Below are 23,696 nucleotides of genomic sequence, written 5' to 3'. Positions count from 1 at the left end.
ATTACAGTTGACATTTAATATTATTTTATTAGCTTCAAGTGTACAACATAGCGGATAGACATTTATATAATTGATGAAGTGATCCCTCCAATTAGTCTAGTACCCATGTGGCAGTAATACATAGTTATGACAATATTATTGACTTTATTCCCTATGCCGTACTTTACATCTCCATGACTATTTTGTAATTAACAATTTGTACTTCTTAATCCCTTCACCTTTTTTACGCAGTCCCCCAAACCCCTCCCATCTAGCAACTGTCAGTTCTATGAATCTGTTTGTTTTGTTTTCTTTTGTTCTTTAGATTCCACATGTAAGTGCAATCACGTGGTATTAGTCTTTCTCTGTCTGATTTATTTCATTTCGCATAATACTCTCTAGATCCATCCATGTTGTCACAAATGGTAAGATTTCATTTTTTTATGGCCAAGTAATATTCCTTTGTTTATATGTACCACATCTTTATCCAATCATCTCTTGATTGGGGTATTTCATTCTTTTTGATGCAGTTGTAAATTGTGTTGTTTTAATTTCTACTTCTGATTGTTATTAGTATAGGAATGTGATGGATTTCCGTATATTCATTTTATATTCTACTTTTATTTGTTAAATTTTTGGTGAATTCTTTAGGGTTTTCTATGTATGGTGTTATATCATCAGCAAATTGTGACAGTTTTACTTCTTTCCAATTTGGATGCCTTTTATTTCTTTTGGCTGTTTGATTTCTGTGGCTAGGACTTCCAATAAATATTGAATACTACTGGTGAGAGTGGGCATCCCTGTCTTGTGCCTGATCTTAGAAGAAAAACTTTCAGTTCTTTACCTTTATGTTAGCTGTGGGTTTGTCATATATTGCTTTTATCAAATTGAGGTAAGTTCCTTCTGTATCCACTTTCTTTTTTTATCATAAATCGATATTGAATTTTGTCAAATGCTTTTTCTGCATCTATTGAAATGAATATATGATTTTTATCTTTGGTTTTGTTGAAGCGATGAACCACATTAATTGTTTTGCAACTGTTAAATCATCCTTGTATCCCTGACATAAATCCCACTGGACTATAGTATATGAGCCTTTAAATCAGGAGTCCCCAACCTCCAAGCTGGTATTGGTCCATGGCCTGTTAGCAACCCGGCCGCACAGCAGGAGGTGAGCGGCAGACGAGTGAGCAAAGCTTCATCTGTATTTGCAACCACTTCCAAGCACTATCATCACTGCCTCAGCTCCACCTCAGATCATCAGGCATTAGATTCTCATAGGGGCCAAAAAGGTTGGGGGCTGCTGCTTTAAATTTACTGTTGAATTGAGTTTGCAAGTATTTTGTTGAAAATTTTGGCATCTATGTTCATTAGGGATATTGGCCTGTAAGTCTCTTTTTTTGTAGTGTCTGTCGGGTTTTGGTATAAGAGTTATGCTGGTCTCATAGATGAGTTTGAAAGCATTCCTTCCTCTTCACTTTTTTGGAATTGTTTGAGAAGGATAGGTACTAATTCTTATTTAAATGTTTCATAGAATTTACCTGTGAAGCCATTGGTCTTGGGCTTTTGTTCATTGGGTTTTTTTTATTACTGCTTCAATTTCATTGCTAGTAATTGGTCTGTTCAGTTTCTGTTTCTTCCTGGTTTAGTCTTAGAAGGTTGTACATTTCTAGAAATTTATTTCTTCTAGATAATCCAATTCGTTGGCATATAATTGTTCATAGTTTCTTTAATGATCCTTTGTATTTCTGTGGTAACTTGGTTGTAGTAATCTATTTCTGATTCTATTTGTATTCTCGTTTTTTTGCTTGATGAATCTTGCTAGAGGCTTGTCAATTTTATCCTTTCAAAGAACTAGGTCTTAGTTTCATTAAGCTTCTCTTATTTTTCTATTTTTGATTTTATTTCTTTCCACTCTGATCTTATTTCCTTCCTTCTACTTGCTCTGGGTTGTTTGTTCCCCTTTTTGTAATCTCTTTAGGTGCCAATCTAGGTTGTTTGAGATTTTTTTCCTGCTTTTTTTAGGTAGTCTTGTATAGCTATAAAATTTCCTCTTATAACTGCTTTTTGCTGCATCCCATTAAATTTTTAAGGTTGTATTTTTAATTTGCCTCAAGGTAGTTTTTGATTTCCTATTTGATTTCCCTTATCCATTGGTTGTTTAGAAGCATGGTGTTTAATCACCATGTGTTTGTGCTTTTTTTTCCAGTTTTCTTCCTGTAGTTGATTTCTGGTTTCATGACATTGTGGTCAGAAAATATCCTTGATGTAATTTCAGTCTTCTTGAATTTACTGGGGCACGTTTAATGGCCTAGTATGTATTCTAGCGTGGAAGACATTCCATGTGCCGCTTACGTGTAATATACAGTTTTTGCTCTATAAATGTCTATCAAGTCAAACTGGTCTGATTTGTCATTTGAGGTCATTATTTCGTTATTACTTTTCTGTCTGGATGATCTATCCATTGAGGTAAGTGGAGTATTAAAGTACTCAAGTATTATAGTATTACTGTTAATTTCTGCCTTTATGTTCATTAACATTTTCTTTATATATTTAGGTGCTTCTGTCCTGGGTGCATAGATATTTACAATTGTTATATTCTCTTCTTGGATTGACTCCTTTAAAATTATGTAATGTCCTTCTTTGTCTCTTTTTGCATTTTTTGTCTTGAAGTCTATTTTGTTGGATATGAGCATTGCTACCCCAGCAATCTTTTCATTTCTATTTGCATGGAATATATTTTTTCAGCCCTTTACTTTCAGTCTATTTTTCAATCTAAAGTGAGTCTCTTGTAAGCAGCATATACATGGGTCATGTTTCCTTTATCCATTTTGCTACCCTACATCTTTTGATTGGAACATTTAGTCCATTTACATTTAGAGTAATTATTGATATGCATGTGCTTATTGACATTTTGTTCATTGTTCTTTTGTCTTCTTCACTGTTCCTTTATTCTCATGATCTCTTTCCTTTCGTTGCTTTTCATTAATGTTTTGATTGGATTCCTTTCTCTTTATTTTTTGTGTATTTTTGTAAGTTTTTGGTTTATGATTACCATGAGGTTCATATATGTTCTAGATCTACAGCAGTCTATTTTAAGCTGACAGGCATTTAAGTTCAATCATATTCTGAAAGTACTTCATTTTTATTTCTCCCACTCTTTGTTTTGACATCGTGTTTTATATCTTTTTATTTTATGTATCCCGATTATTTATTGTAGTTATAATTTTGCTACTATTGTTTTTTAACCTGTGTATTAGCTTTTTAAGTAGTTGATTCACTGTGATTACTGTATATTTCTCTTTACCGGTGAAATTTTTTCTCTCCTGTATTTCTTATTTCTGGTTATGGCCTTTTTACCATAAAGAGGACCCTTTAACATTTCTTGTAAGGCTGGTTTAGTGGTTGTGAACTCTTTTAGTTTTCATTCAGTTCTCTCCTTCAGTTCTGAATAACTTTGCTAGATAGATACAGTTTTCTAGGTTGTAGATTCCTTTCTTGCAACACTTTCTATATCCTTCACTCCCTTCTGGCCTGTAAAGTTGCTTTTGAGAAATCAGCTGATAACCTTACCAGTTTCTCTTATATGTGACTTCATGTTTCATTCTTGCTGCCTTTAAGATTGTTTCTTTATCCTTAACTTCTGCATTTTTATTATATGTCTCAGTGTAGGTATTTTGGGTTCATCTTGTTTCAAACTTTCTGTGCTTCATGGACCTGATGTCTGTGTCCTTCCCTGGTTTAGAAAAGTTTTCAGACGTTATTTCTTTAAATATTCCTTCTGCCCCTTTCTCATTGCTTTTGTTTTTGTTCTTTAGAATCTCTGTAATGTGAATTAGGATGCTTTGTGTTGTCCGAGAGATCTCTTGTACTGTCCTCATTTAAAATCTTTTTTCGTTTTGCTGTTCTTATTGGGTGATTTCCACTATTCTGTCTTCCAGGTAGCTAACCCATTCTTCTATATTAACCAATCTACTTTGATTCCTTCTAATGCACTCTTCATGTCAATTATTGTATTTTTCTTCTCTGATTGGTTTTTTATTACATTTTCTCTTTGTTGAGGTGCTCTCTGAGTTTGTCGAGCATCCTTTTGAACATGTCTTTGAATTCTTTATTAGACACATTACTCCATGTCCATTTCATTGAGGTTTTTCTCTAGAGGTTTTTTAATTATTATTATTAATTCATTTAGGGTATATTCTTCTGTCTCCCATTTTGTTTCTCTTTCTGTGTTTGTTCCTATTCTAAAGAACAGCTATCCTTCCCAGGCTGTTGAATAGTTTTGGCAGGCCAGGGGTGCCTGGTACATCACCTGACTTGGAGTGGGTCCAGGTGGGGCAACCTAATGTGTGCATGCTTCCCTGCCCTTCTAATTGAGTGGGGCTACCTGCTATAGATGGGGAAGCTAGCTGTGCTCTTGGTGTGCCCGCTGCTTTCACTGTGATCAGAGCAGGGGCTGGGCGAGTCTGCTTTGCATGCTTGTATCTCAGTGCCCCACCAGCTCTGTCCCTCTCTGACTAGGGTAGGCCTATGTGTATGCAGAGTTGCACTTTGCTGTTTTGCTCCCTCTTGAGGCAGTGCAGCTCCTCAGTGCTCAGCTGCGCCCCTTTCACTGGCAGCCCTGTGTGCATGCACTGTTGCTTTAATTGCCCTCAGAGCAGGGTCTGGGTGGGGCCACTCTGCATGCCTGCTTCTCAACGCCCTGCTAGCTCTGCCCTTCCTCTGGGTGGGGCAGCCTTTCAAGCACATAGCAGATCCCCACTCATTCTGCCTGGGGCAAAGTTTTGCTAGCTCTGCACTTTCTTCTAATGGGGGCAGCCCCATGTGCAAGTGCAGCAGCGCCCCACTATCTCTGCACTTTCTGGACAGTGTAGTCCTGCTGGCAGGTACCGCGGCATTTTGTTGGCTCTGCACTCTCTCCAGGCAGGGGAGCCCCTTGTGTGCAGCCCAGTGGGTGTGTGAAGCAACACCCTGCTCTACCTGCTGGATCAGTCTCAGGTAGAGAGGCCCCTTGTATGCATGCCATGGTGCCCTCCTGTTTCTGTTGGATCTAACTCTAGGAGGGGTGGCTGGGGCCTGCAGGTGGGTCAGAGAGGCTGGATGGAGTTCCGACCCACTATCCACGTTCAGGGGAAATGAACGTTCAGCTCCTCTGCTCCTGGGTTGTTTCCTCAGCTCCCAGAGAGCTCTCGTGGTTCCCCAACCTTTTCTGTGTGGTCCCTCTCTCTTGCTTATGGTGCAGAAGATACTGAACAACTGGCTCACAGGTGCCTCAGGAAGAATTGCTCTAAATATGAGAGTGTACATTGGATGTGTTCTTGGGAGGGGGCAAGTTCGGCTTCCACCCGTGCTGCCATCCTGGACCCGCCTCTCTGACTCGAAAGCTTTTTATTCTCATTGTATCTACCAATTTTTCAGGACAAGCAATGCTCAAATTAGGACATCCCCACTATTTCCTCTGTGCCTTTCATCATTTAGGTTTTAGCTTGTTTATTCTTATTCTTATTTCTCTTAGAGAACCTTTTATACTATCAGTTGACTTATAACCTTTAAATAATATCTGTTGAATTAATCACTTTCCACTGCTTGTGATGAGGAAATTAGCATGCTTGCACAACCCTCTACCTTCTCTTCTTCCCCTGGGTAAACCATATTTCTACATTGCCATGGTATGTAATATGTATGTCCTATTTTGTAACCATAATTCTCCCATAAAGGGAGCTTTAGTTATATTTTTCTGACATTTATACAGCAATACTAAAATATTACAAGGAATATTTGTATAACCTACTACCTGGATCTCACCATTAACCTTTTACTATATTATCTACCTATCAATCTACTGCGTATATGTGTGTGTGTATGTATATATATAAAATTTCAAAGTGAGATGAAGACATCTGTACACTTCCCCCTGAATGTCAACATGAATCTATCTCATTAACTAGGGCTCAATATTTGTTTCCAGTATTCTTTTTCTGATATAAAATTTACACACAGTGAAATGCACAAAATTTTTAAAATACTCTGATGCTTACTATCCTTTCCCTGAACTTTTCCATCGATACTTTGGCTAAATTTGTCTTGTTTTCTTCAGTATGAGCTCACGGGACATACAATCTCTGAACTGCGCGCATTGGAATGCATCTGCCCTTTAATTTTATGCTTGACTGACAGTGTAAATGGTATAAAACTCTCAAGTCACTCTTTTCTCTGGAGGATTTTGGGGACATTGCTCTCCTTGAATACTGCTGTAGAGAAGTTTTCTGACCTAGTTACCCCTTACAGGTGTTGGGAATATTTTTTGTTGGATTTTGCCTGGATACCCACAGAATTCTTGCAGTATAGGGCTCCTGCAATGTTAATGCAGGTGTGAATCACCCGTGGATTTTACTAACAGTGCAGACTCTGACACGGGAGGTCTGGGGTGAGGCCTGAGAGTCTGCATCTTTAACGAGCTGATCTATGGACAATGGGGGAGAAGTCGGTGTAAGTGCTGCTCACCTGTTAAAACGTTCTAGAATGCTGAGCTCTCCATGGTGCTCAGGGATACTGCCAGGCAGCCCTCCACTGACAGGGTTTCAAGCGGAGTGGCACCGCTACACTCGGTACGTGCCCCCAAACTTGGAGATGTGGGCTCTGTCCCCCTGCTGGGTGTATCCACCTCCAACTACTAGGCCTTGTGGTTATGAGCAGCCCTTCATGTATGCTGGGGTTAGGATGCTACCGTATTTGCCAATTTGACCAAAAAGAGTTTGATTCTGTTTTTATTCTTGTTGATTTGAGTTGTACCACAGAGGAAAGGAAAATAGAGACATCTTTTGAAGTAGGATCAGATTTTTGGCTTAGGGGGCCCGGAGAGTAGGAAGAACGTGGGATTCGAAGTCAGACACTTTGGGGTTTGGATCCAGCTCTGGTCTTACAGGTGTGTGACCTTGAACAAGTTAATTAACATCTCCAGGCCCCAAGGTGCTGGTATTTAAAAAGCGGAGATGATAAAACCTCTTTCACAGGATTGCTATGAGGATTAAAAGAGAAGGAGTTTAAGGCACCTCACACAACAAATTATGTTTTTCTTCCTTCACGAGCTCCAGCTGGCTTAAAAGCTTAAATGCATCCCGCGTGACAATGGGTAAAGTTTATTTTGGGTTCGGAAGGCCCCCAACGCCTTATGCAGAAAGGGATTGTTCATGTTATTTCATTCCCTCCATGAATATGGATGTGCCGGGCACTGTTGGAACAGAGAAAGGTCCTTACTGAGTGTCTCACAGTGGGGGGAAGGGTCACAGTTTTCATCATCCTTGAGATTTTGTTCTTTGTTAAATCTCCAAGCTAAGTCACAGCTTTTTCTAGATGAAGCGACATTATTTGGTGGCTGGTAAGAAGTGTTCATCAATGTTGACCAAGGCACTGGCTGCAGTGCTCACATCCCATATCCTTCAAGAGGACATGGTCACCAGCACAGCCACCCGTCGTGCAGGCTGAGCTCAGTGGACATGGGTTAGGAACAGGTGGGCACGAATACCATAAAAAGAAATCTGCCCTAACCTTAACTTATTTGGCTAAATTGCTGGGTTTAACATAGTTTAATGTGGGCAAGTTAACTGAGAGGGGTTTTGAACATCAGGCCTCTGGGACTTATTTACAAATGAATACTTACTATTAGGAAATTGGATATTTCTAAAATCCTAAAAAAAAAGACTTTAAACATTTCTCAGGTTCTCATTTACTTCGGAGTTTGTCTCCTTGATAACGTGGGCAGTGTTGGTGTGGAGCAAAGTGCCGCCCAAGGCCATCTGAGGAGCTGGCTAAACACACAGGTTCCTAGTTCCCAGCCTGGCTGCATCTGCACCGCAGGATGGGCCAAGGAACATGCATTTTCCAGAGTTCCCCGCATGCCTAACGGGGCAAGTGCCCAGGGGTGGAAATGATCAGTTTATGATACTAAGAAAGGTAGAAATTTGGGGGGGAAAAATATAGGACCAAAGGTTCTAAATAACATCAAGACAAAAGACTATATTTGTATATAAATCACTAAAACAGGAGTGAAGGTTTTCTCTTGAAAAATGATGCTTAGGAAACAGTGACCTCGTGAGGAATCCAGAGGAGCTATGGTCTTATGTTTTAAATACTAAGGGAGGGGGAAGAATTCAGCATCAAGTGAGGGTCTCTTGTCAAACATTCTACATGAAATCTATCAGAAAAGTAAATGAGAGAAACTGTATACAAGCATAGTCACGTTTACAAAGTAGCAACTTGGATAAATGGCCCCCAAATCCCCTCCCCTGAGGAAGTCTATCTGCCTTAGAGGGCAGGGACTTTGTCTACCGATTCTTGGGAGCTGGTCACGTGACCCAGCTTGGTCTCAGGCAAAAACAAAATGACTCTTCTCAAAGCATTAAGGGGTTGTGGTGTTTTGTTCAGCAGGGAAGAAAATCACAACTAGAAGTAGTAAATCAACCATCCTGATATTAAAGGTGAAGCTCTGGAAGCTTCAGTAGCTTGCCCAGGATGACCCAGGCAGGGTGGACCTACGATTGTAACTCATGCTAATTGCTAAGGGCCTTCCCAGGCAGGGAGAGGGTGGGAGAGCCAACCAGATGTACATAAACCCCTTGCCCTGGCTGAAGGCAGGCAAACAGCTTCTAACCTTTCCCCAAATGAAATTGGCCCACAGTGCCAGGTGGAAAATCAACTGATAATCCCCTGACTTCGCAGGGCCGAACATCCCATTCCCTTGGTCCTGTGCTAAATGGACTGTGCACATTGCGAGCTCAGGGAACCACCACGAGATCAGCCGTCCAAGCCACCTAAGTGGTTTTGCAGTGATTTCATAAAACCGGGAAAATGCTTTTTTCATTCTTTTAAAAGCCAGCAGCACAGACCAAAGAAAAATGCTAGCCCAAACAGAACATCTTCATTAAAATACCTCTTACCTGATTTGATTCCTTTAATGGGGTAGGTAGCATGAGCCAGGAAGTTGGGATCACTGAACATATCTTCCTCGTACACCACAAAGCGCAGAAATGCAAGGTTTGGGTCATAAATTTCAAATGTCACCTTCTCCTGTGTTGGAGCCCAAACAGGGCTTAGGCCATTGTCATCTAGAAGATAATCAAAGCTTATTAGAGACCCCATTCATCCTGCCCGCTCTTGGAAAAACCATCCCTACATTCATCGGTGTTTAATCCCCTTAGTAATCATATAAATATGCATCTAGGCCAAGATCTAACAGTCCTGGTAATCCTGTTGTCACAGGTCTGGCCCTCGGTGAGGAGGAGACCACCTCCCCTTTACACAGCTCCCATCTCAACTCCCTGGAACGCGGAAGGGACAGGCGGTGGATGACACAGCAGGAACAGGTGGGCTAGTCTCTCTGCAGAGGCAGAGCCAGTATGAGTTCTGTTGCTGTCAGGAGAGAACGAACCTCGTAGAGCTAGGGAAGCGTCAACCTGCCGCCCTCCACAAGTGCCATTTTCACTGGCCAGCACCTGAGTTGCTCTTTGGGCTGCCTTTCCCCAGGGCCAGTAATCCTGGGCCTCAAAAGGCCCACAGTTCAGTTTCTTCCTGGCTTCAGCTAGAAGAACATGCATTTCTCTTGGCCTCCCTACCCTCTGTGGCAGATCGCCCACGTTAGGCTGCAGCCTTTGGGTCAGGTGGCCACATCCTCTATCTCTGCTTCTTAGTTTTGGACTCAGGAGATAAAGCAGGTGGAGGCTGTCACACAGAGAGGACCATCCTAGTGTCATGGAACAGGCAGTAGGAGCCTTGCGTGACTTACAGGCAGAGAAACATAGCACTGGGCACAAGTCCAGCTATTTAATTACATGGCCCTTTGTTTCCCTTCCCTGAGCTGTCTAGGAAAAGACCTAGATGACCTAAGTGCACTACAGAATCCCCAGCGAGTGGCATCCCCAACACGTGACTCAACTCACTTGAAGTTTAAGAGAATAAAGGACCCAGGCAACTTACTCACAACCGTCGTCTTAAACTTGTTGTTGTCATATTCAGCTCCACATATTTCCACCTCCACAAAGGGACACGCAATACTTCGTCCAAGCTTGGGAAGATGTCGAGCCCCGAGAACCTACGACACCAAACGGTAAGTAGTGGTATTCTTCCAGACCCATCCTGGGAAGAGCTAGCAAATTCTGCGTGAGTGGTCGAGCATGGAGCTCAGTTTGGGCTTTAGAGTCAGACTATGGGACCAGCCTCAGCTCCTTCACTGGAGAAGTCCAACAACCTTCTGAAGTAGACCCCAACACTGTTTTTCTCATGGATGAGGAAATGGGAGAGTTGGGGTAGAGATTCCCACGGCTGTTAAGATGAGCCAGGATGGGAGCCCCCAGGCCATCGGACTTGACAGGTGGTACTCACCTGAGCACATAAACACATCAGCCCACACCCAGGTGGGCACCCACAGAGACAACCTTTAATCACTTCATTTCCCAGCTCCTAGGAAAGGATAGGGAGTGTGTGATGTTCTTTATGACAGCTGCATTTTTTTTTCTTCCTTAATGTTACGAGAAATGTAATTTATTTCTCCACCTTACATAGTTTTCAACAGAAATAAAAACAGTCTCTGGAAGTTAAATGAACTTTAAAAAGCTTTCATCCTTAAAACTGGCCATTAGGGGGACAAACGCTCCGTGCCATAGGACCAGATGGCCATTTTCCACAGGCTCTCTTTTTCCTCTCTTTTTTCCGGCCAGAAAATATTCTCATCAGGACCCAGGAGATACCCTGCTGAGCCCCACGAGAGATAAATTCATACCTTAGCCCAGCAGACGACATGGGTAAGGTATCCAAGATGAATTTGGAAAGAGCTCTCTCCCCTTCCCCTGTGAAATGCTCTGTAATTAAGAGCCTCACACTATGTCTGGGTGGTGATGGTCTAAACAAGACAGGTGTCATTAGGCACAGGGCTGGGCCCTCCCAATGTCACACAGCCCTGGCTCGAGGAGAGCCAGGCCTTACCTTGACCGTCAAGGTCATCAGGATCTTCCGCTGGGACTCAGGCGGCATGGGGTCATACTTCTCCGTCCTCATGCTCTCAGGCTGTAGGACGTAGCCAGTCCGCCCATTGAGTGAAAACAAGGCCTGATTCATCTGCATGTATTTATCTGGGAAGGGAAGGACGCTGCTGTAAGTCAGGCAGGAAAAGGCCGGCCTCCTGGGCCAGGAGGTGCTAGGTCAGGAACGATTTACAGATTTTTCCAAAAATCATTTGAGCCAGTTGTTAAAATAGAGATCTAATTCAAAGAAAATATGGGCTATTCAAAAAAATCTCAGACCAGGGAACACCTTTCCAAGTACGACACAAAATCCAGAACTATAAAAAGAAGTTATTAAAAGCCACTCAAAGCTAAAAATTACTAGAGAAAAAAATTTCCATAAATGTTAAGACATGCTGTGGAAAAATCATTTTAACTCAGATAAATATATACATATAAAGTTAACCTACTAAGAGATCTGATAAATGTGTGCTATAAATACTTACGCCCCATTAGAAAAACTGGGTCAGAAGCATAAACAGATAATTTGCAGAAAAGAAAAAGCAACTGCTTCCTAAATACATGAGAAACTGGTTCATGTGTTTCATAAGAGCAATGCCGACAAGGGAAGCTCTAACGACAATGGAACATCAATTTTCACCTACCAGATGGGCAAAGATTGGTAAAACTGGATGAAGTTATGCGAAAAAGGTGTACTCAAACACTTTACCAGTTTGCATTTCCACTCTCTATAGAATAGGGGTCTCCCCAACCCTGAGGCCAGGGACCAGGCCACACAGCAGGTGAGTGGGCGAGCAAGCCAAGCTTCACCTGTATTTGCAGCCGCTCCCCAGCTCCATGGGCATTAGACTCCCATAGGAGCACCAGTCCCTGGTGTCAGAAAGGTTGGGGACCACTGCTATAGAGGATGTGGCCGAGCACCTCAGTTCAGGCACCACTGGATACAGTGTTCAGTGGCAAAGTAGATCAAAAGGCCAGTGCTGCGCGACCCACGCGGCACTCCTGAGAATTCTGCCCCATATCTGTGAAAGGATCGCGGAAGGTTACAGAAAGCAGCGTGTCTGTAATCGCTCCAATGTGCCTCAGCAGGAGGCTGGCTGATTAAACGATGGTTCCATCAGTGGAATCCTACGCAGGCATAAAAACAATAGAGAGGACACTACCGATTCACAGATCTCCCGAAGAGGCTTAGGAAACAACAAAACTGCAAAACACTGATTTCTGCTACCATTTGTAAAAGCTTTGCGTGTTGGCTTTTCGCAGCATGCGAATATCTCTGGAAGAGAATCTGAGCATGAAGCCCTCAAAGAGAGATGGGCCAGGAGAGAGTGCTGAAAAAAGCCACAGAACACCTGAATCCAGCTGTGCCTGAAGTCGGTCACCTCTTAGTCTTTTTAATTACATGAGCTAATGCATGTCCTTTCTCTCCTAAGCCAGGTTAACTCGGCACCTGTCACTTGCCATCACGGAGCCGGCCAAACACAAGAGTCTGCTGTCAGGCATGCCCATCAGCCCTCTTCGTCACTCCATTCACCGGATGGGCCTCACACTAGCATGCTGGTTGAACCAGATCCTAAGACATATCTCACTTCCGGGACACTACGTCCCACCAGTGGCCCCAGCAGACTGTGCCTGGAATGACACCACCGTCCTCTTAGATTTCACGGCCACGAACAGTGCCCCTTTACCTGCTGTCTGGAAATTGAGCGCCACCATTTGGGAGCCACACAGCCAGAGGCGGAAGGGATCATAGTTGGAGGAGTCCACCCTCTGCCCCTTCGGGTAAACGCGGGTCAGGCCCTTTAGATTGTACTTCAGGAGATCAATGGGTTTCTGTCGGACGACGCTGTCAGCCTTCGTCTCCACAAAGGAACGGATTTCTCGGAAGTCGGGGTTTTCTGCACACAGAGAGGGAGTCACCACTTAATCTGTGTGTCATGCACTGTCTTAGCGCAAAGGCTGGATGAGCACACTGTAAAATAAAACCTGGAATCTCTCTCTTTGACAAGATACGCACGTGACTCCGATGACAGCGCCGTAATTGGGACTGCTCTGAGCACCTGCCCTTGGGGAAATCCACATAGTAAAGGGAAGCCCCCTGTTCCCACAGCCTTTTTTGTCTGGGATTTTTATAATTTTCTTTTTGTTTAAAACTAGCAATAGCCTTACACAAGACAACACAAAAGTGGTACAATTGTAGAACGGGGGAGGAAGGGGCATGGCTGCAGGGATCAGCAGGTAGGAAATCTTAGGAGTGAAAAACCAAACAGTAGATCTGACTTCATCGAAGATGTTACAGATGAGTGAATCAACTGCTGCATAAAGGGACGTGACCGAGCAGGGGGAGGGTGAGAACATGCGAACAATTCTTTGAGGGAAGCTTTGCTCCTTCACATTCAGCTTTGGTGGGACAGCCCAGAAGCCTGCAGAGCCTGGCATCTTTCCCTGCACGTGGCAGTGCTCAGGGACCAGCCTCAGAGTGACCATTAACTGTGGGGTTCGGTACTGTTTCTCTGGCCCCTGTCCTGGAATCATGGGTCTTTGAGATCAAATATAAGAGCTGCTCAAAATGCTCAAAGAAAGGGGGAAGAAAATGTGAACGCCATCATTATTAGATCAAAGAACTGTCTACTCCAGAGAATTTGGTGGAAGATCCATTTTTGAATCTTTCTGTGCCGAATCATGCCACCCCCCCACCCAAATATCTTGGTCCTGATCCCTGGAACCTGTGACTGTGGCCTTATATGGCCAAAGGGACTTTTCAGATGTGCTTGAAAGGAGTTTATCCTTTTAAGTGGGGAGATTATCCAGGCCCTGAATGTAACCACAGGGTCCTTATAATAGGGAGGTAGAAGGAGATGTGACCACAGAGGCAGAGAGAGATTGGAGTGACATAGCCACAAACCAAGGAATGCTGGCAGCTACCAGAAGTTGGAAAAGGCAAGGAATGGGTCGTCCCCTAGAGCCTCTGGAGGGAGTGGCTGAAATCTGCTTCTACTTTGATTTCAGCCTAGTGATACTGATTTCAGACTTTTGGCCTCCAGGACGATGAGGCAATGTGTGCTGATTTCTGCCACCAAGGTTGTAGTAACTTGTTACAGCAGCAGTAGAAAACAAATTTACTATGTGAGAGGCTTTTCCTCCTGAAGATACCACAGGACCTGTTTGGCCCTGAGGACAAAGTCACAGGGAGGCTCCGCCTAGAGCACTTAAAAACAAGCAGGAACCACACACACTGTGCCCTGTGACACCAGACCCATAAGGAAATGAGTTTTCACCGCATTGGGAGACGGAGACAGAGTCACGGGAGACAGTACCTAAATTGTCCTTGGTCTTGCTGGTTGGTTTGCAGTAGACGACCAGGTCCGAGAGCTCGATGGCAATCGACTGGTTCTTCTCCCAGTACTTCATGTTGTTCTCCTGTTTGGGACCAACTGTCTTTAGTTTCAGGCCTCAAGCCAGCACCTGAGAACTCCCATCCTCCTGGCTCCCCTGGCATGCATTTTCTTCCTCTCCAAGTCCCCCCTCTCTCTTCTCGGCCCTCCGGCATGCGCGGATCTTTAGTGTAGTTTGAATGTTTTCCTTTCCCCTGCCCCTCCTCTCTTTCCTTCCTTTTCCTGCTGAAATTCTTGACCACGTTGTTTCCACCCAGGAGTGGTGTCTGTCACCACCCTACTCTCCTCAACCCTCTGCTAGAGGCTTCCTGCCCTGTCCCTTCCCTTAAATCCACACTGTTATAGCTCATCAAACGCTGGTTCTCCACGCCCATGACCTCACGTCCTCCTGGGCTCTGTACACCACAGCATCCCTGTCACAATGTGCAGCCTCTGCACCCCTCTTCCCTGCACTATGAGCCACCTCCTCCCACCTCTGACCTAGCCCATCACGGCTCTGTCCCAAGGGCTCCCCAGAGCCCAGGACACATGCAATGGACTTTGGAGCTATTTCCTCTTAGATGACTCACGGTCAAATCCACTTCCATCCAAATAAAGATGAGCTCTCACTTCGCCCCAAACCAGGCAACTCTTTCAGGCCTTGCCAAACTCTGACTCTCATGCTCCCACTGGCCGAGGGGGAACCTTGAAGGGGACATTATATGCGGACAGTAACAGTCACCATTTGGTGGGTGCTTAGCTTCAGCACTGCACACCGAGGGCTTGATGAGTGTGATCTATGCCCACATGTCCCCAAGAGGCAGAATTTACCTCCATTTTACAAAGGAAGCGCAGCGCGCAGAGGTTGAATAGCTTACCCCAGACTACACAGCAGGCAAGCGACAAGACTGTGCAATCAGCCTCGCCCAGGGCACCACTCTGCCTCACTCCTTATACATCATCAACCACCAGGTCCTGGAGAAGATGTCCCTAAAGTACCCCAGGGTTTGCATCCCAGGTCCTTCCAAACCACAGAAGTGACCTCCTACCCCGTCAGCCCGCAGCCTCCATTCTCCCTCCTCTGCTGTTCCAGCAAATCCCGCCTCCTCCTGGACCCTCCCCAACTCATTCCTTCTCGAGGAAGCCTTCCTGGATAACTCCAGCCAGGGCTGGGAAAAGGATAATGCTTTCCTCAGCCCTTCCAGAATGCTCACTGTCTCACCCCTGCTTGGCCTTGTTCAGCCTTACACTGTCCCATGTCCCACTGTCCTGCATTGGTGCCATTCGTCACTAGTGCCCAGACCCTGTTTCTCCACTGAGACGTGTTCTTTGGGAGCAGGGTCCTGCGGGCAGCAAGTGTTCAGGTGGCAGGGGCTATGTGACACCGTGGTTATGGCAGTGGGAACTGGAATCAGAGACATCGGTTTGAAAGCTGGCCCTGCTGTTTATTGGCTGAGTCAACTAACTGAGCAAGTCATAAAAATATCTCTGTGCCTTAGTTTCCTCAACTGTAAAATGAGGCTAACGTGAAGGCACACCTCCTAACAGCTATCGTGACAAACAAGTAGGGGTTACCCTATTGCTCCCAAATGTCCCCCAGGCAAAGGAAAGGAAAGTCCACTCTTCGAACGAGCAGGTGTAGGCACCCGGTTTCTTCTGCAAGAATGCCTTCACTCATGAGTGCCGACGTTAATCCTGGGACCAAAGTGGACCTTGGCAATGACCAGCAAATAGCCTTTGTTATGAACCCAGGCAGTGACCATATCACCAGGACAGATCTGAATGTGACTGAAGCCTCCAAAATCTGCCCTAGCCCATCCACACACAGCCAATTTCACCGGCCTCTTCCACACTTTCAGAATTTCTTTGAGGACAAAGAAAACCACAGCAGTGAGGCTAGAAGGGGTAGTAGTGGGGGGGGATGGGCCTGGAGCAAGAGGCAAAGACGTCAGCCAGAGAGTAAACAGCAAAATGCTGTCAGAGAAACGGAAGCGTAATTTTCAGACTTGAGGTGTTTTCTCCTAAACCTTGAATCAACTTGACTTTGCACTCTTCCTGCACGATTTTTCCATGGGGTTGCTTGGAGACAGGAAACCCCCCAAAAAACACAGTTCACGTCTAAGGACAACAGAATTGCTTAAAATGGGGTGGAAGGACACGCCACACCTACAGTGAGTTACAGAACTACAGCCTCACAAAGCACAGCAATGACAATTATGGGCCTCACTTTCTTTTCCCCCAACCTTAGCATCAGACAATATCAGTTTACGAAGAAATAGCAGTTGCTTCTTCAAAATATTAAAGCAATTACTCTCCAGACTGGCAGATTTTGCCCATCGGGCCATCTCAGAATACGAAGCCACATTTCATTAGGCTTTAGAAGAAACTCACTAACTAGACAGATCATAGTAACTGGTCTTTTGCCATTGACCAAAAGAGGCTAGAGACTCTGTAAAACTACAGAGCCCTGAGCAGGTTTATTTTTGTTGGTTTTGTTTTGTGGTAAGGATATAACTTTATTTTTTCCAAACGGATGTCTATTTCCTGAGCAGGTTCTTAGGGACAGGCACAACCGTAAGGCCTCGGTGAGGAGCTGCTGGCAGTAAGCTGAGAGCTCACTCAAAGGTGCGGGGGAGGGGCCCTCCCTTGCTCCCACACCAGCTCTTCATCCTGCTGCTTGTGCCCAGAGTGAGAACTCAGTCGATTTTGCCAACTCCGGTTTTTTTTTTAACCTTCATGTATAATGAGACTTTAAATTCTTTCTCATAAAATCTTAGCAAATGTCAAAACCAATTAAAGAGGAATGTAGATCAAAGACGGGATAGTAGTCTTAAACAGCTAAGCTTAATTTCAGAATCCTCATGCAGGAGAGGAAAGAAAGGGCAGGGAACCTTCAAGTGAAGTCACATCTTTCTCCACAAAGAGGAGTGGAGGGCCGGGACGCACCAGGCAGAGGGTATCATCGCCATGCCCATCCAGTCTGGGCCCTGTGCCCGGCCCAGTCCCAAGAGAGGGCTGGGTGCCTGAGAATGAAGTCTACAGAGAAGAGTTGCCAAGGGCTTTCTCATTAGTGTTTTTCTCCATTCTCAGCTACAGGGGCCCAGAATCCCAACTACCAGAACATGCTCAGGAGGGTCACATGCTGACAAATGGTGCCACACAAATCATGATGCCAGCTCTTCAACCGCGATGAAAACACACACCTGGAAGTTGCGGGGGTGGGGGGGGGCGGTGATCTTTTAAATGAATCCTGGGGTGGTGGCGCCCCCCTGTGCCTCAGAGCTGTACTGCACTGGAGGCATGAGAGGGAAGAGATACCCCCGTTAGGAAAAGTGGGAACAAACAGCCTGTTGATCACAAGCTCATGTGACTGGTGACGGTGTGACAAGCCTTGGGAAGAATGAAAACCCACATGTGGGGCCTCTGACTAGACTCTGGGTTGGGAAAGATGGCAGGTCCTATCAGGGAGGACGCTCATCCCACCAGCCCTCGGCAGAAAGTCTTCGAAAAACTTCAGCCCAGGGTGTTCAAAGGGTCAGTCAGGCTGACCAGAGACTGGCCCAAGGGGGGAGGGAAGACCAGGTTGATGTCCAAGGACTCTGAAGGAGGAATGACTCAAACTCTAACCAGAGCTGCAGGAACCCAGGAGGTCCTGGGAAAGCTTTAAAATTAGTCTTGAGTCAAGATCTGCCTTAGAAGTGAACAGCTACATGGAAAACCGTAAACTTCTTCCCAGTTCTGTGGCCACAAGAGCGAGCGGACAGCACTGTACACGTCCCCACGTCCTTCTGCTCTGACAACGTGATGATTAAATAACCACGAACTGAAGCCCTTGCTGTGTCAGGTACCAAGCCCAGCACTTTTCGAACTTCATCTTATTTCCTCCTCACTTCATCTCTTGAGTTAGGTATTTGGCTCCTTATTTAGCAGACAAGGAAACTGAGGCCCAGAGAAGTGTGGTTACTTGCCTAGGATCCAGCCCTGCCAGGATGCAAATTGCAGTATGCCTAGTTCCAAACCTCCTGTTCTTGCCCCAAAACCTCACCCTTCTCAAAACACTTCCAGCCAAACACTTATGCTGCATTGAGTATGACCCAAGAGAGTTCATTCCCATCTAGAGTGGAAGTTCCAAACTTCCGGAGGGAAGGAATGGGGTCCTGTTGATTACAGTACCCCCGGGGCCCGCTGCAGCTCCAGGGAGGCGAGCTCAGTGCATGCTCGCTGTACGAAGGATCCAGCCTGCTTTGAACAGTATTTAAAGAAAACGCTCAAAATAAGGAAGGCGCAACATTCTTGTCAAGATATAGCCCCAAACACTGAGAGTCACTGCACACACCCTGAGCCTTCTGAAGATTCAAACTAGACTCAGCTTCCCAAGGGGACCTCCGATATTCCTTTCCTCTTCAAAATGACTGGTGCTCCATGAGGCTGAACCCACCCCATCACCTCCCTGTGGCACCTGGGCCTGCTCCTCCTGCTGCCCGGACCCACCCACATTGTAGCAGAGTGCTAGAGGCCTGAGAATACCAGGCCCACCTGAGCCCAGGTGAACGAAGGGCCTACCTTGGTGTCAATCTTCCAGGTGATCTCCCGAATGCTGTGAAACCACTCAAAGAGCTCTTCCACCTTGTCCGTGGCAAACTCCACCGGAGGGTCACCCTGCTTCTTGGGCTCCAGGATAAAGACGAAAGGCTTCTGGTTTTTCCCTTGTGGGGCTTTCACTTTAAGAGAGAATAACAGAAACCCTGATCAGCCTGTTAGAAAGCCACGAAGACCAGCTGCCTGAGCCACTTCTGTCATGAACCCAACCCAACCGCCATTGCTGTAATCATGGTCAGCATCGACTGGAACATCTGCTTTGTATCAGGCGGTGTCTAGACTCTTTACACACGTCACTGCTTAAGGTACACAGCAGCCGGAGTAGTGTTATCCGAAAAGATATGCCCACGTCCTGACTAAGGTACCTATAAACGTGATCTTAGTTGGAAATAGGGTCTTTGTAGATGTACTTAAGAATCTCGAGTTGAGATCATCCCTGGATTTAGGGTGGAGCCTACATCCAAAAACTAGTGTCCTTATCAGAGGAAGAAGAGGGAACTTTGAGACACAGGAAAGATAGCCATTAAAAATGGAGAGATCGGAGGGATGCAGCCTCACGCCAAGCAACACCAAGGATCGTCACCAGCCACTAGCAGCTAAGAGTGAGGCACGCAACAGATTCTCTGCAGAGAAAGTGCTTTCTAGATAAGAAAATTAAGGCTATGAGAGGAGAAATTATATCCCATCTAACAGTATTCACTAAGCTCTTTGAGCCCTTATGTGCCAGGCAATATTCTAAGGAGATTACATGCAGATACATCTTATTTAATCCTTATCGCCACATTTGAAGGGTGCTACTCTTGTCATGCCCACTTTATAGGACAGGAAACAGAGACTCGTTGAGGGAAAGTATGGAAGGTCACATAGCTAGTAATGGCAAAGCTGAGGCTCGAATCATATCTAACTCCAAGCTCCCTCTTCATGACACTAAGCCACGCATCTGTGCTCTGCAAATATGGTACAGGAGACAACCCGAATAGCAATACAGCTCATCCATTAACTTGCCTGGAGCCATTAGGCGGGGCCTGTGGTCACTTAGGGGCTTGGCTTTCTCATCTGTTAACTTGGACAAAGAATCCCTCTCCTACCTACCCTATTGGATGGTTGTCAGGGGGTAAAAAACAAAACAGGCGCTAAAGAGAGAAAGCAAAGCACTATCACTAGCAGCAGAACGTTCCTCACGCTGGTGTTATCTGAGGCCTAACACCGTTTTCAGGTCCCCGCCCCCCACACTGAGGGTCTTGGCGGGAAGAAGCCCAGCCTAATGGACTGATGGACTGTAGGGAGCGTGGAAACGTGGGCTGCTCAGAGGAGGAAGCTGCTTGGGCTCCTTGCTCAGATTGTTCTCCTTGCCTTCAGTCCCTTTGTATACAAGCCACTCTGTCCTCACTTAAAAGCGGGCATGGTCAGGGCTCAGCAAGTCCCACACAAATCACAGCCTTGCCACCGGTGTACGAGCCTGCATGCCCAAGGCCATGCATTCACTTTGTCCCTTACTCCAAGGTGGGAAGGCCAGGTTTCCTGATGCCCAGATGAGCAGCCAGGAAGCAGAGGTTCAGAGACAAGTGACAGGTCCAAGGTCTCAAAGTAACTGAGAGAGACACAGCTGAGCTTAGAACTAGATCCTCCCAACTCCATGCTCCATTGCAGCCTGACCTACAGCCCAGCTCCTCTTAGCAAAGCATGGGAAACCCGGCAGGATTCCTGAAATGACAAAGAAGCTGGGAAAAACACCTAACATTTGTCCAGCACTTCCTCTGCACCCGACTGTGTTAGCACTCTACAGACATCAGTAGGAGGCATAACATTGTAATCGACGACCAGCCTGGCCCCATACTCAGCTTCAGCATCCAGGTCGGACCCAGCGACAGCCACCTCCTTGCCTGGGGCGGTTCTGAGGCCAAAGTGTAGGGGTTTGGGGTGGGAATCCAGGCTAAGACCACGTGTGCACGTACCAACGTTATAGGTGTTGAGATCCAATATTCCTCTGCAAAGAGACCCTAAGGGATTGTCTTCAATAATCTGTGAAGAAACAAGACATAACTCGCATTTGTCTTCACAGGAAAAATCATAAAAGACAACCCGTTACCAAAGCACACCATTTAGCGAAGACACTGCCAGTGGAACTGATTAAAATGCATTTTCATCACAGGATACGTCCAGGGGGAGAGAGCTAAATAATGAGGCATGTTGCCGATGTGGACCGAGCAGCGAGCAGACGCCGGCAGGTTCAGCATTTCGTGTTCCAATCTGTAAAAATGTGCCTTGTGCATTCCAGAAGTGTTTCCATGGATCTGGTTTTCAAAAAACGTCTTAGACTCTCTATAACATCATTATGAAATGGGACTCCCCGGACTCCTAAAACCCAGCTCCAGAACCCTCTGTGACTCCCCATGTCCTCCAGGAGCAAGATCCGCGCTCTGTGATCTGGCTTTGAGGATTTCTGGGTCTTGGTCAGCCTTCCAGCTCCACCTCAACTGGACATCTGAACCATCCCAAGGTACAGGCAAGATGGGAAATATCTTGGTCTCAGGAGAAATGGCAGAACTGTACATATGTCCATTGCTTGTGCTCCCCGACCCCTCCACCAGGCTAACGCTATGGGAGTAGGGGTACCACAGACAGACTCAGCGAGGAGGTCACGTCTCTGTCTCAGATCAAGACACACGGAACACAACTACATTCCCAGCCCCACGCCATTTCTTAGGCTGTGCCTCCCACCTGGGATTCCCTCCTGCCAGTCTCTTGCTATTGATCACTAACTTGACTTTTAAGGTTCAAATGTCCCTTCCTCCGTGCAGCCCTCCCAGATTGCCCCAACTCCCTTAAGAATTTCCCTGGGCTCAAACAGGACCTTAAAATCCTCATTACGAAGAGTTCATCCCTGGTGCAGCGCTCTTTCACTTAAAGTGGCTGCTCTTTGAGCCTTCTGAGCGACAGGAGGTGGGGGACAGAAACAAGGTTTGTAATGTCACTAGGAGGGCCTCAACTCAGCTTTTACGTAGGTCCACTCGCTTATTCACACTGACTACGTTCTGCGTGTCTAGCTGGCCAAACTCAATGTGTTTTATTTGCAAGCTGCTTTAAGCAAAGGACAAATTCCTGTTTGGCTATTTCCACGTCAGAGGGAATTCTCCTGCATATTCAAAGCCTTCCATCCCAGCACAACCTGATTAAGCATGATGGCCTGTCACAGTGACTTTCACCCCCCATAGCTCAGGGGACAATCCTAATTTCCACGTCACTCTGTTGTCCCTGTTCCAGAGCTCCATGGGGACCACATGGCACTGTGTGTGATATGCACCCACTGAGATGGCTCAGGGAGTTCCCCAAAGAGGAGGATTGCCAGGTCCCTCCCTGTGATGACGGAGACTCACCTGCTTCTCCAGCTCCTCCACATCCACTGTTGAAATGTCCTCGACGTAATTAGACGGGAAGTACTGCTGGATTCTGGTTCCGTAGTCTCCTTTCCACCTAGATAAAGACGGGGCGTCAGAGGGCCCACAGGGCGGTGTTGTTAACCCATCACCGCCCGTTCGGTTCCAGCCGCTGATGGGAAAAAAGGCCGCAAGTGATCAAGTGACCAGAGGAGGTGGTCACCAGCTGCGACAACAGAGCACTTCAGAGGGATCCTCTGCTTTTCTATCAGCGATGACTGAGTAGGGGGAAATCCTCTTACCATGAACTTAACATTTGGTCAAAAACACCAAAAGTCAAAAGTTTCAATGCTTTACGCGGACAGCAGAAGCCAGAAAAGACGCAAACTCTCCTCTAGGGCAGGTCCGACCCCATTTCAGGGAGGGCCGTGAGTCTAGAGACAAGGCTGGCAAAAAGGTGGTTCTGGAGCCAAAAAGCCTGGACTCAAATTCCAGCTCTGCCACCAACTACGTGGGCACTCTGTGGCTCAGACTCTCCCTCTGTGAAATGGGGACAATCCCAGTTCCAGAGGCTTTTGGGGACTACAGAGGTTAAAACATGCTAAGAGCTTTAAACAGCACCTCGTACATAGTAAGTGCTTAACAGTGTTAGTTCTGGTTCAGCTAAAATACTGCCCCCGACCTTCTTCCCAGCTCTGTGACGGCACTAATAACACGGGACATAACTGATCTATGAATGTGTCCCAACTCCGCCAATCTGTAGGTGCCTCCAAGGTTCCCCCCACCAAGTCTGGTGCCCGGGCATGCACAGCTCCTCCTCTAGCCCCTCTCCGGGGCCACTTTCTGTAGCCGGGGGCGCTGTCCAGAATGCATCTCTGACCACGCCACAGTGATGGCTCCCGAGGCCTTTGGTATCAAGCCCAGACTCTTTAGCCTGTCAAGCAGAGCCTACGCGGTGTCTTAACCCCAGGGACTCTTGGACCTCTGTTCCTGCCTCTCCATGACTCAAACTTGACATTCATTCCAGCAACCTGTCATTCCCCACAAGTGCCCCCCTCCCTCGCCATGTTGCCATGGATGCTTTTTGCATCCAGCTCTCTCCTACTAACCATTTAAGACTCAGCAAAGATGTGCCTCTTCCAGGGAGCCTTCCTTGACTGCCACCTAGGTTGATTACTCTTCTTCTATGCTCCTGTGGCATCTGTCCCCAGAGCTGCCGGAGCAGTCTACACCTTGTATTTACCTTATCCATCTGTCTTCCCCACAATGTGACACCCTTCTCAGTCTTAATCAGATCTGTACTTGGGGTTGGTGGGAAACACTTCACTAATGTTTGCTGAGCTGAATAAGCG

At 46.1% G+C, this 23,696-nt stretch overlaps 1 protein-coding gene across 3 annotated transcripts in view; it reads right to left on the bottom strand.

Moving 5' to 3' along the window:
• The window catches only part of PLCG2 (phospholipase C gamma 2), a 140,132-nt gene that overhangs the window by 22,859 nt on the left and 93,577 nt on the right, over positions 1-23,696 (bottom strand). For 2 of the 3 annotated variants that reach the window (XM_016165884.2, XM_036231514.1), the window contains 8 exons: positions 22,345-22,441; positions 20,923-20,989; positions 18,932-19,089; positions 14,312-14,414; positions 12,683-12,892; positions 10,957-11,102; positions 9,952-10,066; positions 8,916-9,083 (listed from right to left, as the gene is read on the bottom strand). In XM_016165884.2, the coding sequence (XP_016021370.1) occupies positions 8,916-9,083; positions 9,952-10,066; positions 10,957-11,102; positions 12,683-12,892; positions 14,312-14,414; positions 18,932-19,089; positions 20,923-20,989; positions 22,345-22,441 (1,064 nt within the window). Of the gene's footprint in view, positions 1-3,778; positions 7,211-8,915; positions 9,084-9,951; positions 10,067-10,956; positions 11,103-12,682; positions 12,893-14,311; positions 14,415-18,931; positions 19,090-20,922; positions 20,990-22,344; positions 22,442-23,696 lie in introns of those variants that run through there. The other variant, XM_016165885.2, reaches the window with a different exon arrangement.

Source organism: Rousettus aegyptiacus, unplaced genomic scaffold (assembly GCF_014176215.1).
Source record: "Rousettus aegyptiacus isolate mRouAeg1 unplaced genomic scaffold, mRouAeg1.p scaffold_m13_p_14, whole genome shotgun sequence".
Taxonomy (NCBI): domain Eukaryota; kingdom Metazoa; phylum Chordata; class Mammalia; order Chiroptera; family Pteropodidae; genus Rousettus; species Rousettus aegyptiacus.
Note: the sequence above shows the minus strand (reverse complement) of the source record. Positions and strands in the feature narration are given on the sequence as shown.